The sequence below is a fragment of the Lepidochelys olivacea genome (genome assembly GCF_965140295.1).
Source record: "Lepidochelys olivacea isolate rLepOli2 genome assembly, chromosome: 1".
In the NCBI taxonomy this organism is placed as follows: Eukaryota; Metazoa; Chordata; order Testudines; family Cheloniidae; genus Lepidochelys; species Lepidochelys olivacea.
This window is the reverse complement of record NC_140411.1, coordinates 131,961,020-131,977,816: the sequence shown is the minus strand read 5'-3', so window position 1 is coordinate 131,977,816 and position 16,797 is coordinate 131,961,020. Positions and strand designations below refer to the sequence as shown.

Sequence of the window (16,797 nt, the reverse complement as noted above, 5' to 3'; positions counted from 1 at the left end):
GTCAAATCCTAGATAGAGTGAGTTATGAGTAGAACATGGAAATGATGAAAGTGGATAATGTTGACTGGGTCTATGTGAGAAGAGTGTATAAGGCTTCATAACTGGATAAGCTGAAAAAAGGAATTTCTCAACACTTCAGCAATCTGTGTATCCTGAAAAACCCGAAGAGTAACACCTTGATATCTAAATGCCAAAATGATGTTTTAAGATACGCACCTGAATCTATATTTGCGTTGAAATACCAAAATACTAATTTGGCCTAGTTGAAATTTGGCTAGGTTACCAGAATTGACACATCTACTCTTACACAATAAAGCAACATGAGATCTTTAATAACTGCAAATCAATCCCAGCTCTAACTGCAGAGGTCCTCCAACATGATGCAAGAAGTTTGGTCTGTTACAGATTCAAGAGACAAGAGTGCCACCTACTGAATCAAATCCAATGTTTCCTGCAGCTAGGTTTTCCTGAGAGTTCTCCCATCCAAGAACTGACTCAATTTGATCCTGTGCAGTTTGCAAGATCAGACAGGATCCCAGCATGAGGTGGCTGATTTTAAGATGGCACCTTCTACTTAATTAGAATATATATCACTATTAATATTGAAAATCTTGTTATTAGCTTTTAGGAAATTGCATTAACCTAGTTTTGCTGTTTCAGATGAGGGCACAGTTGTTAGGCTAAAAAATTCAGTTAAAACTATTACAGTAGATTATGGAGTAAGGCTGTCAAATTTAGTTAACACAACACTAATCTGTTATAGATTGTGGTACCAACTGGTCTAAATGACATGTCTAATATTTATGAAATAATTACATAACAAATCGTTCTGTAACCTCTTTTGTAGATAGCTACATCATCAGATTTATGATGAATTCATTTCTCATACTTGGAGCCTGCACGGATCCCTTTCAATTTGTATTAAGTACTTGCTCTTCATGGGTTAGATATTTATCCCTAGACCTCTTTAAATTAAGAGTAATATTTAAATTTATAATTTCAATTATGAAATATATGGGCAATGGTTGCCCATAAAGATATGGGTTTAATTTTTTAATTAGATGAGTGGCATCAGAACACACACAGTAGCTTTTGACACGACATTTTAAATACTGCAAGTGAGATCTGAATCAAACTTTGAAGCAGAAAGCTTATCACCTTGATATTAGCGGGCCAGATTCTGATACTCTTCTTTATGTTGAACAGCACCTTACTCCATGAGTAGTCCCACTGATATCAGTCACTGATGCGAAAAACTGTTGCAGTCTGCAAAGTTTCCCCAAATTTTAGAATTATGTTTATAGGGGTGAGATAAAAGTCCCACGTCTAGTTAGTTACTTATTCAGATACCTGAATGGCTACTGTCAATCTTCCAGACAAACTTATGCTCCTTTTGGAACATTCCATTTTCTTACGGTGAAAGTAGGTAAATTTGGGGACCTCTATACTTCTGCATATTTAGCTAATTTTAATTGAGTGATTAGTGTTTTCTAATCATTATAGACCTGATCCTGCACCTCCTGAAATCAATGAAAAAGCTCCCTTTGACTTAAATGGTGCAGATTCAGGCCCTATATCAGCCATAGAGGGGGTTTATTTTATTTTATTGCTGTGGAGAGAAAAAAAGCTGCAGGAGAGGACAAGTCAGTGAGAAAGGAGCACAAAAATCTCATCATTGTTATTGGTTCAATTACTTGCCAGTTAAAGAGAAAATAGGAACACTTATCTATTGTGCACTGCTATTCTACTTTGCAGAAAAAAAACATTAAAATATGTATGATTTTTTGTTTAGATTTAAAGCTTTGGAGGAATTTATTGCTGGTGCACTTATTGCTGAGCAGGTCTTCTCTGCTATAGGTCTATTAACTGACCATTTTGGAATTACTTCTGATCTAGGCATAGGACACAAACAGCAATTCAGGAAAAATGCTATAGTGTATTACTTCAGACAAAATAAATTGACAGATCAGGAAAATATTTCAACCAAATGATAAAATAAGTTAATTAGAATTCCAAATTCTGTCTGAAGTAAAATACAGTCCACAAGACCATAATACCATTGATTTTTAGGCACAACTCCTCACTGATTTCAACAGGGAGTTCTGCTTGAACACCAATGATATGCATGGTTTATAATGTACTTATTTGCTGGTTGATTAACAATGTATTTATTATAAGTATTATATTTTAACTTGGTCATGTTGCATCTCCTTTTCTTTTTTTTTTCTTTTTGGTGGTACCATATATATTTAACAATATACACAGAGCATTCAACTGGTAATCTGATTGGCCCCCAAACACCCCATTCTCAGGGAGAAGGAGAGAGAGCCCCTGATGTTTCCCGATACCTAAAATTCCTAATATCTTTTCTATCAAGTTTTTGGAGGGTTCACAGTAAGAACCTTGATTCCTAAATACTTCTCTTTCTTTACCACACACAAGTGACTCTGCTGGGGCTTCTGATGCCCCAGGATAGTAGTGGCCTCTATGGATTCTGCACGGGAGAAATGAGTGTCAGGGATCCGCAGTCAGTGAAATGTCCAGAGCACTTTGGCCCATATACACAAATATATTGATTTCACTGGAAGCTAGGAGCCTAAATACCTTGGTAGATCTAGGACTTCCGGACTACTCAAGACCTCCTGTACTCTGCACCCCTTACTGTACCATCATGACAACCTGAAGATCAGTCAAGCCAGAACAGATCAGGAGGCATTGGGGTGCTTTAGGATTTGGCACAGAATACACAATGGTGTGATGTGATATGAATGTTCTATTGGCATAAGACTAGTATGACTGCATTACTCATGGCTAGTGGAAATTAGGATTATGCCTTTAGCATGGTTGTGAGATTCTATGGATGATGAAGTGGAAATCTAGGAGTCTTTAAATTCTGCAGCATCACAGTGAGATATCGTTCACTTTAGAAAAATCTAGAGGGAATGTCTGAGAATCAAGTAACAGCAGGAATTACCAGGCTATCAAAGTCAGGCACACATATTTGATTGTGTGGGACCACTGAGGTTAAGACTTTGCCCTCTAGTTACTTAGTATTAAAGTAAAGGTAGCTTCTTGGGTATGTGTTTTTTCTGGGTGAGTTTCCTGTTTTACAAATATTGTTGCTATTTGTGAAAGTAAATTAAACTTTTACTGTACATTCCTCTGCTTGGAATATTGCATGTTATTTGGAAAACTAACTGAATTAACTGTGCCTTTGATACATGTTACAACCTGATTCATCAAGGTACTGAAACAGCGTGGTGGGGCAAAAAGTGTATCAGGCCTGATGTGAGCTACAGTATGAAAGGCCCTTTGCCAGTCAGCCTTGAGGGGCTCATATTCTCTTTTAATTGTAAGAACACAGGCAGAAACAATGACATTAACTTGCTTCATGTTCTTAAGGTGAAAGATTTTTGCTACAACACTCTCTATTCATATAGGTTTCAGAGTAGCAGCTGTGAAAGATCTATGGGACTAGAACCCAGGCCTGCAGAACAGGAAGTAGCTGACATACCCACTTCACCACTAGGGGCCATGCAGAGCTGTATCCAAGAAGCACTGTGGAGATTAAGTACTGCAGGAAGTACTTCCAAAATGATCCAGAATAATAACACCGTGCAGCCCTCTGATTGGCTCATGCTCACTATTTAACCCTGGAGGGTGCCCCAGGGAATTGTCTGGACACCACAGGGGCTTCTGGCCTGTTATGATGCCAGATCTCACTTTGCTTTCAGTCTCTCTAGTCTCTGACCCCAGCCTGACTCTTGCCTTCTGATTCCAGCCTAACAACTATGTCTGGAGTCTGATCCCAGGCTGACTCTTGCTTATTGATCCCGACTCTAGTGATTACTCTACTCCCTGCTCTCTGACTGCTGACTTGTGGACATTAGCCTGTGACTTCTATGCAACACTGCCTATGTCCCAGTCCCTTACAATTGGGATGTGTTTCTTTTATTAGGGCTTAGAAGACTCAAGTATTGCAACTGTCTTGAATCTCAATTTGTTCATTTCATTTAATTATAAACCACTCCAGGTAATTTATTACTAATAATGGGTTTATAAGCTTTTATTTAAGTCATTGTGAAGGCTTCTAAGTTACTGGGTTATTTTTGTCTTTAGACTCCTTTTAAAATTAAAAGCAAAATAGATTTAGATCAGTTTATCCTCTTTGCCACAGCTGCCTGCAGGACAACAAGAAAAACAAAACTAATTTCAGAGTGGTATATACGGTACAGCATATTTCTATCACCTCTGTAAAGACTGCTGTTATTGGGATCATGTTTCTGAAATGTCTCAGGTCTCATCCATGCATTTCAGAATACGATAATTTAAGACAAATATGTTCTTTCTGAAAGCAATACTTAAGTCCAATGCAACACAGAAAAAGTTCTTAAGCATGTTCTTAAGTTTCATTGAATTAAAGTTATGTATTTGCTTAAATTCTTTCCTGAATCAGGGCCCAGGCCCTGAGTTAGGAAATGATACTGAGGTAACATTACAACACAAAATAATTGTACATGAACTGCATACTCGCTATCTCGCCCCTAACTGGGCATTCAATTGCACTCACTTGCACCTGAACATTTCCAACAGATGTTACTTATAGATGAAATTCTCTTTGCCTGTGCAAAACCTAAGAAAGTTGTTTTTTTGGGGGAGTGAGGTATTTTTAAAAACATCCTTTTCCAGTATTGTCCACAGGGTGTTAATTTATATTTATTAGAAACCAACACAATATAATTGACCTTCCACATGTGACCATACCAAGTAAGGCCCTGATCCTGTAAAAAAGCAGTGGCTCTCAATCTTTCCACATTACTGTACCCCTTTCAGGAGTCTGATCTGTCTTGTGTACCCCCAAGTTTAACCTCAATTAAAAATTACTTGCTTACAAAATCAGACATAAAAACACAAAAGTGTCACAGTACACTATTACTGAAAAATTGCTTACTTTCTTATTTTACCATGTAATTATAAATCAATTGGAATATAAATATTGTACTTACATTTCAGTGTATAGTATATAGAGCAGTAAAAACAAGTCATTGTCTGTATGACATTTTAGTCTGTACTAACTTTGCTAGTGCTTTTTCTGTAGCCTGTTGTAAAATTAGGCAAATATCTAAATGAGTGGATGTACCACCGGAAGACCTCAGTGTAGTCCCATGGGGTATACGTACTCCTGATTGAGAACCACTGCTGTAAAGATTTATGCACATGCTTAGCTATATGCACTGAGAGTCATTGAGACTATTGACCGTATGTAAAGTTAAGCATTTGCTTAATCTTTGCAGGTTGAGGGCCTAACAGCATGATTGTATCCCTATACCCCATTTCCATCCTTCTCACCAAGCAGACCATGGCTCCTTATTAGCCTTCTGCGTATCATTGTATCTCCACCCCACTGCATGTTCTCACAAATCACAACTGCACAAATGATTTAAATGGGTCATGACTCATCACATCGCATGGAAAAGTTTAAAATTAAAAATAAAGTCATTAAAATAATAAAGACAATTATACCATTTCCCTTCATACCCTCCTATTTTTTCTTCCCCTGTTTCAAGAAAACACTATTGTTGTGATATTTATGAGTCAAATTATGTAATGGCATCCAATAAAACTGGAATTAGCTATTTTAGTTGTTTGTGAGGATACCATACTATGACCTTATTGTGTCTTCTTGGACTCCCCCCCCCCCCCGCCTTCATTTGTCTATTAAGTGGATGTAATTATACTGAATAAAGCTAAGGGGGATTGTCTATTTATATTGGAGGATTTTCTTGTATTGGAATGTAACTGTGAAGAATTAGCTGACATAATACTGATCACAGTTGACCCAGCCAATGTAGAGCAGGACAAATTGCAGTCATCATTCGGTCAGCTAACTTGATCACAATCATGTTTAAACACAATACAATTTTGTAATGCAGAGCATCCAGCTGTAAGAAGATGAATCTTCCTTAGAATACGACTGATTGATTGATTTATAGAATGGGGTCTGTCTGAGATTCACCGATTTTTAACATATTCAAAAGCTCTCCATGAGACAGACAAATTTTTTGGTAAAGATAGTTTGGTTATATTTTCAAAATGTTAGAAGGAATCTCTTTTTTTAAAAAAAAATTTGCACAGAAACCTTTTTTGCATATGAAAATCACTGTGTTTCATGTTACATGGCTCATTGTGATGTAATTTCTTGCAGTCAGTGAGTACTGATGTCACATTATCAACTAATGTAGGTGACAAAGCTTAATTAATTAGAATATTATATTAGGGAAAATATATTAAATTATATATACAACTACGCTTTTAATCACTGACTACCCTGGTATTTGTTAGACACACTTGATAAACAAATCCTTGCTAGAAACCCCTGATAAACTGCCTACACTCTTACAGCAGCTTCTGGAGCAACTGATATGCTGGTATTCTAAGCACTGTGTCAATTATAAAGGAATTTGCCACATAACAGATTCACATTTTTTCTTTTGTCCATGCATTGTGTGTGTGTGTTTGTTTTTTAAAGATCACAATCCGATTCCCAGTTGACAAAATTATTAGGAAAAGTGACATACTTGGTATCTGAGACAAGGGCCATGTTTACACTACAAAATTAAGTTGACCTAACTTATGTTAGCATACAACTGCCGCCAGAGCCGTCCCTAGGGTACGGCAAATCTGGGCGCCCACCCCCCTAGGGACAGCCCTGGCTGCCACTGTAATTACATAGCCTGTGCATGTCTATACTTTTCTCCTTGTGTTGGCGGTGCGCATCCTCACCAGCAGCACTTGTATTGATTGTACTGTCAGTGTGGGGCATTGTGGGATGGCTCCTGAAAGCTGTAACAGTTGACGTAAGCAATTCAGTGTCTACACTAATGCTGTGTTGACCAAACTACATCGATTTTGACTCTACGTCTCTCATGGTGGTGACCGGGTAGCTAAAAGTTCAGACGGCAGCACAGCGGGGCTAAGGCAGGCTCCATGGCTCTGCACGGCTCCCAGAAGCGGACGGCATGTCTGGCTCCTAGGCAGCGGGGCCAGGGGGCTCCACGTGCTGCCCCAGCCCTGAGCGCCGGCTTTGCAGCTCCCATCAGCCAGGAACTGTGGCCAATGAGAGACGGGGGCAGTGCCTGCGGGCGGGGGCAGAGCTCCCTGGCCCCTGTGCCTAGGAGCCATCTGTACATGCCAGCCACTTCTGGGAGCCGACTCAGGTAAGTGCCGCCCAGCTAGAGCCCACACCCCGAATCCCTTCCTGCACCCCAACCCAGCCCTTAGCCCCCTCCCGTACCCAAACTCCCTCATGGAGCTTCACACTCCCTCCTGCCCCCCAACTCCCTATCCCATCCCTGAGCTCCCTCCCACACCCAAATTCCCTTCCAGAACCCACACCCCCTCCTGCACCCGAAACACCTCATCCCCAGCCCCATCCCAGAGCCTACACCCCCCGCCAAATCCCACATCCCCTCCCGCACCCCAACCACCTACCTTGGTCCTGAGCCCCCTCCTGCACTCCGAACATCTTGGCTCCAGTCCGGAGCCCCCTCCTTCACCCCAAATCCCTCATCCCCTACCCCACCCCAGAGCACATACCCCTCAACCGAAGACCTCACCTCTCCCGCACTCTTAACCCCTCATCTGTGGCCCCACCCCGGAGCCCATACCCCCAGCTGGAGCACAAAACCCCAGCTGGAGCCCTCACCCTTTCCCACACCCCAACCTGCTGCCCCACTCCGGTGAAAGTGAGTCAGGGTGGGAGAGAGCGAGTGACGGGGGGGGGGCGGGGATGGAGTGAGTGGGGGGTAGGGCCTTGGAGAAGGGGTGAGGCTTTAGGAAAGGGGTAGGGTGAGGGCGAGGCTAAGGTGTTCGGTTTTGTGAGATTAGCAAATTGGCAACCCTATCTACAGTGTACACCAGACCAAAGTAGGAGGGAATTTGGGTGCTTGGTCTGGACTGGGGCAGGAGATTGGAGTGTAGGAGAGGGTGCTGGATCTGTGAAGGAGTTTGGGTGAGGGGTCTTGGCTGGGATAGGGAGTTGGGGTACAGGAGAGCGTGAGGGGTGCAACGTTTACCTCGGGCGGCTACCGAAAGCGACCCACACCCTCCTCTGGCAGCAGGTCCTAGGCGGGGGCGGGGCGGAGGGGTCACCATGCGCTGCTGCCCGCAGGCAGAGCCCCCACAGCTCCCATTGGCTGCAGTTGGCAGAGTCCGCGCTCGGAGTGGGGGCAGCGCGCGGAGACACTCCTCCCCCACAGGGGCCGCAGGGATGTGCCGGCTGCTTGCAGAAGCGTAGCGGGTGGGCAGGCAGGAAGCCGCTTTAGCCCCATTGCACTGCCGGTGTTGGGTCACCCTCGCAGTTATATAAGTATGGTAAAATTATAATCAAGTAGTAGTAGAAATAAAGATAGATATAAGAGTTATATAGGTATTGTAAAAGATTATGAATATCAGTTCCATGCTGTACTATTATTTTGAATTTCACTCTGTAACAAATGCAAGGCCAAAGTGCAAATTATCTCAGAGTGGTACAAGGACTGAGTTAATAGGCTATGCAAGGAGATGACAAGAATGGCCCCTACGGGACAAAGAGTCTGTGCTGAAGAGTGATAAGAACTTTGAGAAAACAATGCTGTTCTTTGAAGCAACACCCTGACGCTCTTCCTCCCCCGCGGGGGCCCCTTATCATGCCTATATAAATCTTTGTAACCAAAGAGGGAAAAACAGTGGGATAAAACTTGTTAAACCCAAAAAAGTCATTAGACTGTGTTTTTGAGTACAAGAATGAATAATGAGTGCATGGAATTGAATGTCTGAAGCAGGTAAATAATTGGTTAGTAAATGGTGCCAGCCTAATCCTAAGAATTACAACCTTGGTATCGATGAGCCGAAGAATATGCAGAGTGGAGATAATTGGATGACCCCCGGAGGGCAAACCGGAATCCACCCAAAACGCATCAAGGAAGAACAAGAAGATAACACCCAGCCGTCATGGAGCCATCATGAATGTACCACCTGCTGATTGAGCTGATTGATGGTCATCTCAATTATAAATTCAACATGATGAAGCAACTTCCATAGATTTGTATTGAACCAGAGACCTATAAAGATTGGACCCCGGGACTGCGTTCTTTGAGTCTGGTTCTGTGACCACCCTCTGGGAGCATTGGATGCGCATCTGACAACGACTTGGCTCCACTTGTGTCCAGGCCACCTGGCCAGTGACTTGGCACAAGCAACATCTAGGCTGGTAACTATAACAACCTCTTTGCAGAACCTGTGTGAATGTCTGTGTGCGTGAATGGATCTATAGAGGAATTGCATATAGTAATGTTTGGTTGTATTTACAATAAATGTGATGTTTCTTTTGCCTTATCCCTCTCATAAGATCCTATTGGTATTATTTTATTAGCGTAACACTGGTGGTGATGACAGGGGCCCCCGTGTCCTTCTAAATAGCCTGTGGTCGGCATGCATGGCCAGGAGGGATGCTCCGGGGAAAGCACGCGGGGGCGGTAGGTGGGGCCGCAAGAGAGATCTGTCCCCGAACTCTGGTGGAGCTGGGCCTCTGTGCTCTCATATTGGTGGAGCACGGACACCCCGGGCCCATACAACTTGCCGCCCCCAGCTTCCTTCACCTTGCCACCCCACCTCCTTGGCCCAGTGGCTAATCCGCCACTGCTTACAGTGGCACACGTGTGCCGCTAAGGTAGGCAGTGTAGCCACTCTTTGTCAATAGGGGAGAGCTCTCCTTCCGACAAAATAAAACCACCCCGAATGAGGCGCGGTAGCTTTGTCAGTGGGAGAGCGTCTCCTGCCGACAAAGCGCTGTCCACACTGGCACTTTTTGTCGGTAAACTTTTGGCCCTAAGGGGATGGTTTTTTTCACACCCCTGACTGACAAAAGTTTTACTGACAAAGGTGCAGCGTCGACACCGCATAAGACTGTGCCTGCACTACCGCCAACTTCGATAAAATTTACGTCACTCAGGGGAGTGACTATTCCCCCATCCTGAGCGACATAAGTTACACTGACATAAGCGCGTGCGCCATGTCGGTGGAAGAGCTTCTCTTGCCTACCTGGCTTACGCCGCTCGCGCTGGCGGGTTTTTATGCGGACGGGAGAGCTGTCTCCCCAGAGCCTCTTCGCCACAGAGCTGCAGTGGCTCAGCTGCGCCGGTACCGCTGTAGCCCGGTAAGTGTAGACGTGCCCTTGCGGCTGTGGCCCAGACACTCCCGGGACGTGGTTACGTTTCTCTCCCTCGATGAGACAGAAAAGTGCAGCACCCCCTCCCTTCTCCCTTGGGGCGCCTGTGGGGGAAGCCGGGCAGCAGCGCAGAGCACCTCGGGGCCGGGAGGGCTGAGGGGGAGCCCGGCTCCGGCCTCCCCCACGACCAAACAGCGGCGCTGCCGCAGCCGGCTCCCGCTTCCCCTCCGCCGGCGGCTGACAGCGCTTGCGCCGCCCGGCTCCTCCTCCGCTTCTGCTCCCGCCGCTGCCCCGCCATGGCCGCCGCCTCCTCCTGCCGCCCCGCTCCGCCGCGGCCCGCCACCCACCTGATCTTTGACATGGACGGCCTCCTGCTGGGTGCGTAGCCCGCGGCTCCGCTGCTCCCGGCCGGCCCCGGCCCCGGCCCGGGGTGCTCTCACGCCAGGCTGCGGCCGAGCGGGGCAGGGCGGTTCGGCCCCTTCCTGCTGCCGCGCCGGGAGAGGGGACGGGCGCAGCCGCCTGCGTCCCTGTCCCGGGGGTGGTGGTTGAGGGGCGCCTTCCCCGGGGCGCCCTCCGCTGCTAGCCCTCCCTCTGCGGCGGCAAGCTCGGGCTGGGTCCCTGGGCTGCTGCAGCTCTGTGCCCTCCTCACTGAAACGGGGTGTGCTGGGGTAGCTGTGCAAGACGAGCCTGCTGCTGTGGGGATGAAAAGGGTTTGCCGGCCCCAGCCTGAGAGAGTCCTCCGGCCTCCTTGGCGCACAAGCTACCGGCCTGCAAGCCAAGCCTCTGGTGTGAGGTGGAAGCAGTGGCACGAGTTACAGCTTCAGGGCAGTAGGCGGGACTGGGGCAGATGTTTGGAGAAACACATTCTTAGTAGAAAAGTTGGTGTGTAGGTTTGTTTCACCTGGGTTTGTTGCTTCCTGTAATAAGTAAATAAAACATACTGTTCCACAGTGCTACCTTGAACAAAACTACAGCTCTACAGTAGTGTGTATGTATGTCAGCACATACACAAATACCTGCGGGATGAGAGCTTTATTTTGCACCACTACTGTAGATTACTGTAATCTGTGTGTTTGGATTTTGGTTCTGATAAGTATTTGCCGTGTCATAGTGTAGGAAACCAAACTTTTCACCTGGAAGAATTCTGGGAAAGCGTGGTTTGAGCATGTATGCTTTTCCCTGAAGAGAAGGAGGAAAAGAGTGGTCCTTTCGGTTTAGTCCACCATATAAATTATTTGTTCTGTTTCCCTTCTGGAAAATATTTATTTTTACCCTTCCATGTTTATTGTCTCCATTTAATTTAAAGGGACATCAATTTAAAAATATTGTGCAAACAAGTTTATTTACCTGTGTACCATACATTATACAATTTCTTATACATTATATAAGAAAAGAGAGAATATTTAAAGGCTTATTAACCTGTTACTATTTAGGCATTTTCTTCAGTTTTTGCAATTCTCTCATCAGGGACAGTGCCAATCAGTGAAGTCAGTATCACTTGTTTATATTCAATTTCACTTTCAGCTTCTAAATGCACTGCAGAGGGAAATTAATTTGTCTAAAACCCACTGTTCTCATAGATTTTTTTTTTTAAGAAAATATTTCTATTGGTCTTTAGGATTTTTTCTTTGTAGTTGTTTGTAAAACTTCTATTTAAATTAAAAATACTAACGTCTAGCAGCCCAGATGCTCCTCTAAGTAAAATAGTCTAATTTACCAACATGAGTAAAAATTTACTCCCGAGGGAATTCTGCACACAATATTTTAAAACTCTGCACATTTTGTTTGTTAAATCAATGTGGAGGCTCCAGCATGGCATTGGCTGCACAGAGGTGGAAGATCACTGTGGAACTCCCCCTGAGACACAGACTCAGTGGTCAGGCTGAACCCACCCTGACACACCACAAGGACCAGGCCTGCCCCAGAAACACCCCAGTCCCTGCCCCTCTGTGCCAGTTGCACCAGGTGTGGGCAGGCAGGCTCAGCAAGACAGGATACAAGTGTAGAGGAGCTTAGTGGGGGGGATCCAGGTGTGGGTTGAGAGGGCTCTGGGTGGGTCAATCTGGGTGCGGGTGGCTTAGTGTGGGATCTGGATGCACAGAGGCTTGTGGGGGGGTTCTGGGTGCAACGGTAATGGGACTCTGCAGGGGGGTCCAGGTGAAGGTGATTGGGGCTCAGCTGGCGGAGGGGGGAGGAGGGTCTGGGTATGGGGAGGATAGAGCTTAGCAACGGGACATGGGTTTGGGCTCAGTGTGTGGGGGGGGTCCAGATGCAGCTGGGTGGGGATCCGGGTGTGACTGGCTCATCAGGGTGATCCAGGTGCAGGGGATTGGGGCTCATTGCGGGGCTTCTGAGTGCAAGGGAGGAGGGTTGAGGCTTGGTGGGAGTGTCTGGATATGAGGGGACCTGGATGCACAAGGGTTGGGCGGATGGGGGAGGATCCTGTACAGGAATCGCTCCTCCTGCAGCTGAGGAGTGATCATAGAATCATAGAATATCAGGGTTGGAAGGGACCTCAGGAGGTCATCTAGTCCAACCCCCTGCTCAAAGCAGGACCGATCCCCAATTAAATCATCCCAACCAGGGCTTTGTCAAACCTAACCTTAAAAACTTCTAAGGAAGGAGATTCCACCACCTCCCTAGGTAACTCATTCCAGTGTTTCACCACCCTCTTAGTGTAAAAAGTTTTTCCTAATATCCAACCTAAATCTTCCCCACTGCAACTTGAGACCATTACTCCTTTTTCTGTCATCTGCTACCACCGAGAACAGTCTAGATCCATCCTCTTTGGAACCCCCTTTCAGGTAGTTGAAAGAACTTATCAAGTCCCTCCCTCATTCTTCTCTTTTGCAGACTAAATAATCCCAGTTCCCTCAGCCTCTCCTCGTAAGTTATGTGTTCCAGTCCCCTAATCATTTTTGTTGCTCTCCGCTGGACTCTTTCCAATTTTTCCACATCCTTCTTGTAGTGTGGGGCCCAAAACTGGACACAGTATTCCAGAGGAGGCCTCACCAGTGTCGAATAGAGGGGAACGATCAAGTCCCTCGATCTGCTGGCAATGCCCCTACTTATACATCCCAAAATGCTATTGGCCTTCTTGGCAACAAGGTCACACTGTTGACTCATATCCAGCTTCTCGTCCACTGTAACCCGTAGGTCCTTTTCTGCAGAACTACTGCCTAGCCATTCAGTCCCTAGTCTGTAGCGGTGCATTGGATTCTTCCATCCTAAGTGCAGGACTCTGCACTTGTCCTTGTTGAACCTCATCAGATTTCTTTTGGCCCAATCCTCCAATTTGTCTAGGTCCCTCTGTATCCTATCCCTACCCTCCAGCGTATCTACCTCTCCTCCCAGTTTAGTGTCATCTGCAAACTTGCTGAGGGTGCAATCCACACCATCCTCCAGATCATTTATGAAGATATTGAACAAAACCGGCCCCAGGACTGACCCTTGGGGCACTCCACTTGATACCGGCTGCCAACTAGACATGGAGCCATTGATCACTACCCGTTGAGCCCGACAATCTAGCCAGCTTTCTATCCATCTTATAGTCCATTCATCCAGTCCATACTTCTTTAACTTGCTGGCAAGTATACTGTGGGAGACAGAGTCAAAAGCTTTGCTAAAGTCAAGGAACAACACGTCCACTGCTTTCCTTGGGTGCAGGAAGCTGAGGGGAGAGTTTGCAGAGCTTCCTGCAGCTAGTCTGGGGATGGGTCTGACCTGTCCCTGGCTGCTGTGAAGAGGAAGTCCCATCCTCCCCAGCCCAGCCGGGACTAGTAGCTGAGCCCGGCACAGGGTAGGAGCCACCAGCCGGGTCTTCCCCAGTCTCTCCTCCCCACAGTGATTTGCCTCTCTGCTAGCTGTCCTCAGCCCCCGAAATATACTGCTGGGGCGGTCTCTTGACTGCTCTTGTGGCTTCCCTTTGCTTCCTTGTAGACAGTAATTTTTCTGCAGGGGACATAAATTCTGCACGTACGCAGGGGTGCAGAATTCCTCCAGGAGTAGAGTATGTAGGTCCTGCGCTTGCAAATACTTATATACATGAATAACTTTATACTGATGGGGAGTCTCATTGTTTTTTTAACTGTACTTCTCTTGTATAAGTGTTTTCAAGATTGGTGCTTTAAGTTACAGACAGTGTCCAAAGACATTTTTGTGAAAGGCCATACTGTCTAGTTAAAAATAATACTCCTATAATACTTGAGATTCTGTCTTCATTAGGTACCACAAAATGAAATTAATTAGTCTTCTGTGTCTTGTTTAATCCCCCAGACCGATGGGGTTCGTACAGTGAAGCAGCGTTAAGATTTTCCTAGAATGTGAGCTGTACATATACTGGGAAATTAATTATATGGGATCCCTCGGTCCGCGTCGCTTCCACCAGCTCCCATTGGCCTGGAGCAGCGAACCATGGCCACTGGGAGCCACGATCGGCCGAAACTGTGGACACGGCAGGTAAACAAACTGGCCCGGCCCGCCAGGGGCTTTCCCTGCACAAGTGGCGGAACAAGTTTGGGAACCACTGAATTATACCTTTATATCCTTTGTTAGGCACCTAAAGAAGTGGCTTGATTTTTCAAAATTGTTGAGCACTCAGCCTCTCCCGTTAAATTTAATTGGAACTACTGAGTGCTCCTCATTTTTGAAAATTCTAGGCACCTATGTTGATGCTTAAACTATTAGCAGACTTTTAAGCAGCTAATTTTGAAAGTCTTGGTCTAAGGCCTCCTAGATGTAGTGAGGAAATTTTAACAGTTGAGTTGTAATTTCTGCAATATTGAAAATTGAACTTGCTTTGCAACTGATCAAGGAGCAGCAACAGTTGTGAAATGTATCAAGTTAGTGCCTGTCTCTCCCGCAAGTTCATTTAACATAGCTCAGTTTGATAAGTTGTCCTTTATTTCCATCTTGAGATGTCATCTGTACTGGGCTATGGGCAGCAACTTCTCCATTCCCTTTAACCATCTATGGAAATCCATCCCCATTTGTCTGAGTCCTTCTGTTGCTCTAGTCAAATCACTGTGCAAAACAGTTTTTTCCCCCTTCAGCACAATGCATTTTTAATAGTTTTGGTTCTCTTCTTCTGCAGTTCTTTCCTTTTGGATTGTCTTCTCTTTGCCCTTGGGCTACTGGATGAAATTTTAGCTTATGCCCTCCTTTCCCCTTTTTTTAAAGACAATTTATCATGTGCACATTACCTCAGAATCTCGCTAATTAAATGAATAAAATAAATAGCATTTTTATTGGAAACTCTCACAGTTCATTAATTGTAGTGAAATGATCAGTCACTGCTCTAATATACAGTAGTAACATTTGTTTAAAGCCTCTTTTTTTATTTTACATATGCAGCAAGATTTAGTAAAGTAGTTTAAAAGTGGTGCAGACTTCACTGTGTAGTACAATCCCCAGGGAGTAGGAATAAATAAATTTTAATTTTTGATGTACTGCTGAAGAGGTTTTTTTTTTTTTTTAAACAGTATTTTTATAGTACAGAATCACCACATGCTTTCCTAAAGCAAAGGAGAATATTTGATTCTTAATAATAAATGCTCAGCTCTTATATACTAGGTTATTTTTAGGACCCTTCAGTCTTTGCCTATAGAGACCTACTTTTTACCATTGCTAAAATCTAATGGAATTAAATCTCTAACTACATACATGTTTGTTCGTCACTTACTGTGTGGGTTATCTGGCTAAAATAAAATCCAAAGAACAGAAGGGCTTTCAGACCCCTATACATCATTGATCCATTTATTATTTTTAGGGCATGGTGTCTCTTTTGTTTGATCCTGACATTTCTGCACATGAGACTGACATTGAAGATATGGAAGCAAGAAAAAAGTCTACTGAATTAGCATAAAATATACAACAGCTAGCATAACATGTCCTGAAGGATATCTATATTATATATGTATATATGATATATCTTCTGAACTTACATATGTTGACTTTCAAGTCAATGACAAGCGTGATAGTTTTATAATACTAGATAATAGCTTTTTCAATGTCAAGTGTTCATTATCATCCAGTGGCTCCAAACCATAAAGATTCAACTGGGATTTATCACAATTGAGTGCTTAGTTTATGTTAGAGGAGAGGAGACGGTGTGTGTCGATTTTTTTTTTTTTCCCCGCATTAGTCTTCTTACCATCTGGCATGATGGAGTATTTATCCTCAGTAGCTAAAATGGAATAGTTATTTTGTAAATTAATAGAATAATGTTAATTGGCCTTTTAATGTGCAGACGAAAAGAATGACCTGGAAAGTAAGGACACATCTTTACTGGCAATGTTAAAGCGCTGCGGCAGCACTTTATTGTGGTTTGTGTAGTCGCGGCATAGCTCTGGTTGAGAACTCTCCCGTCCCAGTGCTCTAAAAAAACCACTTCCTTGAGGGGAATAGCTACCAGCACTTGCAGCGCTCACGGGGATGTTTTTTTCACACCTCTGAGCGAGAAAGTTGCAGCGCTGTAAAGTGCCAGTGTAGACAAGCCCTAACCAACATCTGGCTGCATCTAATGACCAAAGAACAGTTAGAAAATCCTTTCAGGAGACATCATTAGAACCATTTAAGTGACTTGCCCAGCA

The 16,797-nt window shown here is 44.5% G+C and overlaps 2 protein-coding genes across 6 annotated transcripts in view; one reads left to right on the top strand and one right to left on the bottom strand.

The window, feature by feature from the left end:
• STS (steroid sulfatase) overlaps window positions 1–11,027 on the bottom strand; it is a 178,201-nt gene extending 167,174 nt beyond the window's left edge. For 2 of the 5 annotated variants that reach the window (XM_084648910.1, XM_084648908.1), the window contains exon 1: window positions 10,555–11,026. Coding sequence is in view for 2 of the 5 variants with exons in the window: in XM_084648908.1 (XP_084505034.1) it covers window positions 10,555–10,568 (14 nt within the window). In the remaining 3 variants the exon portion in view is untranslated. Of the gene's footprint in view, window positions 1–10,080; window positions 10,220–10,554 lie in introns of those variants that run through there. The other 3 variants (XM_084648912.1, XM_084648911.1, XM_084648909.1) reach the window with 3 other exon arrangements.
• PUDP (pseudouridine 5'-phosphatase) overlaps window positions 10,407–16,797 on the top strand; it is a 149,536-nt gene continuing 143,145 nt past the window's right edge. The window contains exon 1 of the mRNA XM_084648974.1: window positions 10,407–10,585. Within this exon, the coding sequence (XP_084505100.1) occupies window positions 10,504–10,585 (82 nt within the window). The 5' untranslated portion in view covers window positions 10,407–10,503. The remainder of the gene's footprint in view (window positions 10,586–16,797) is intronic.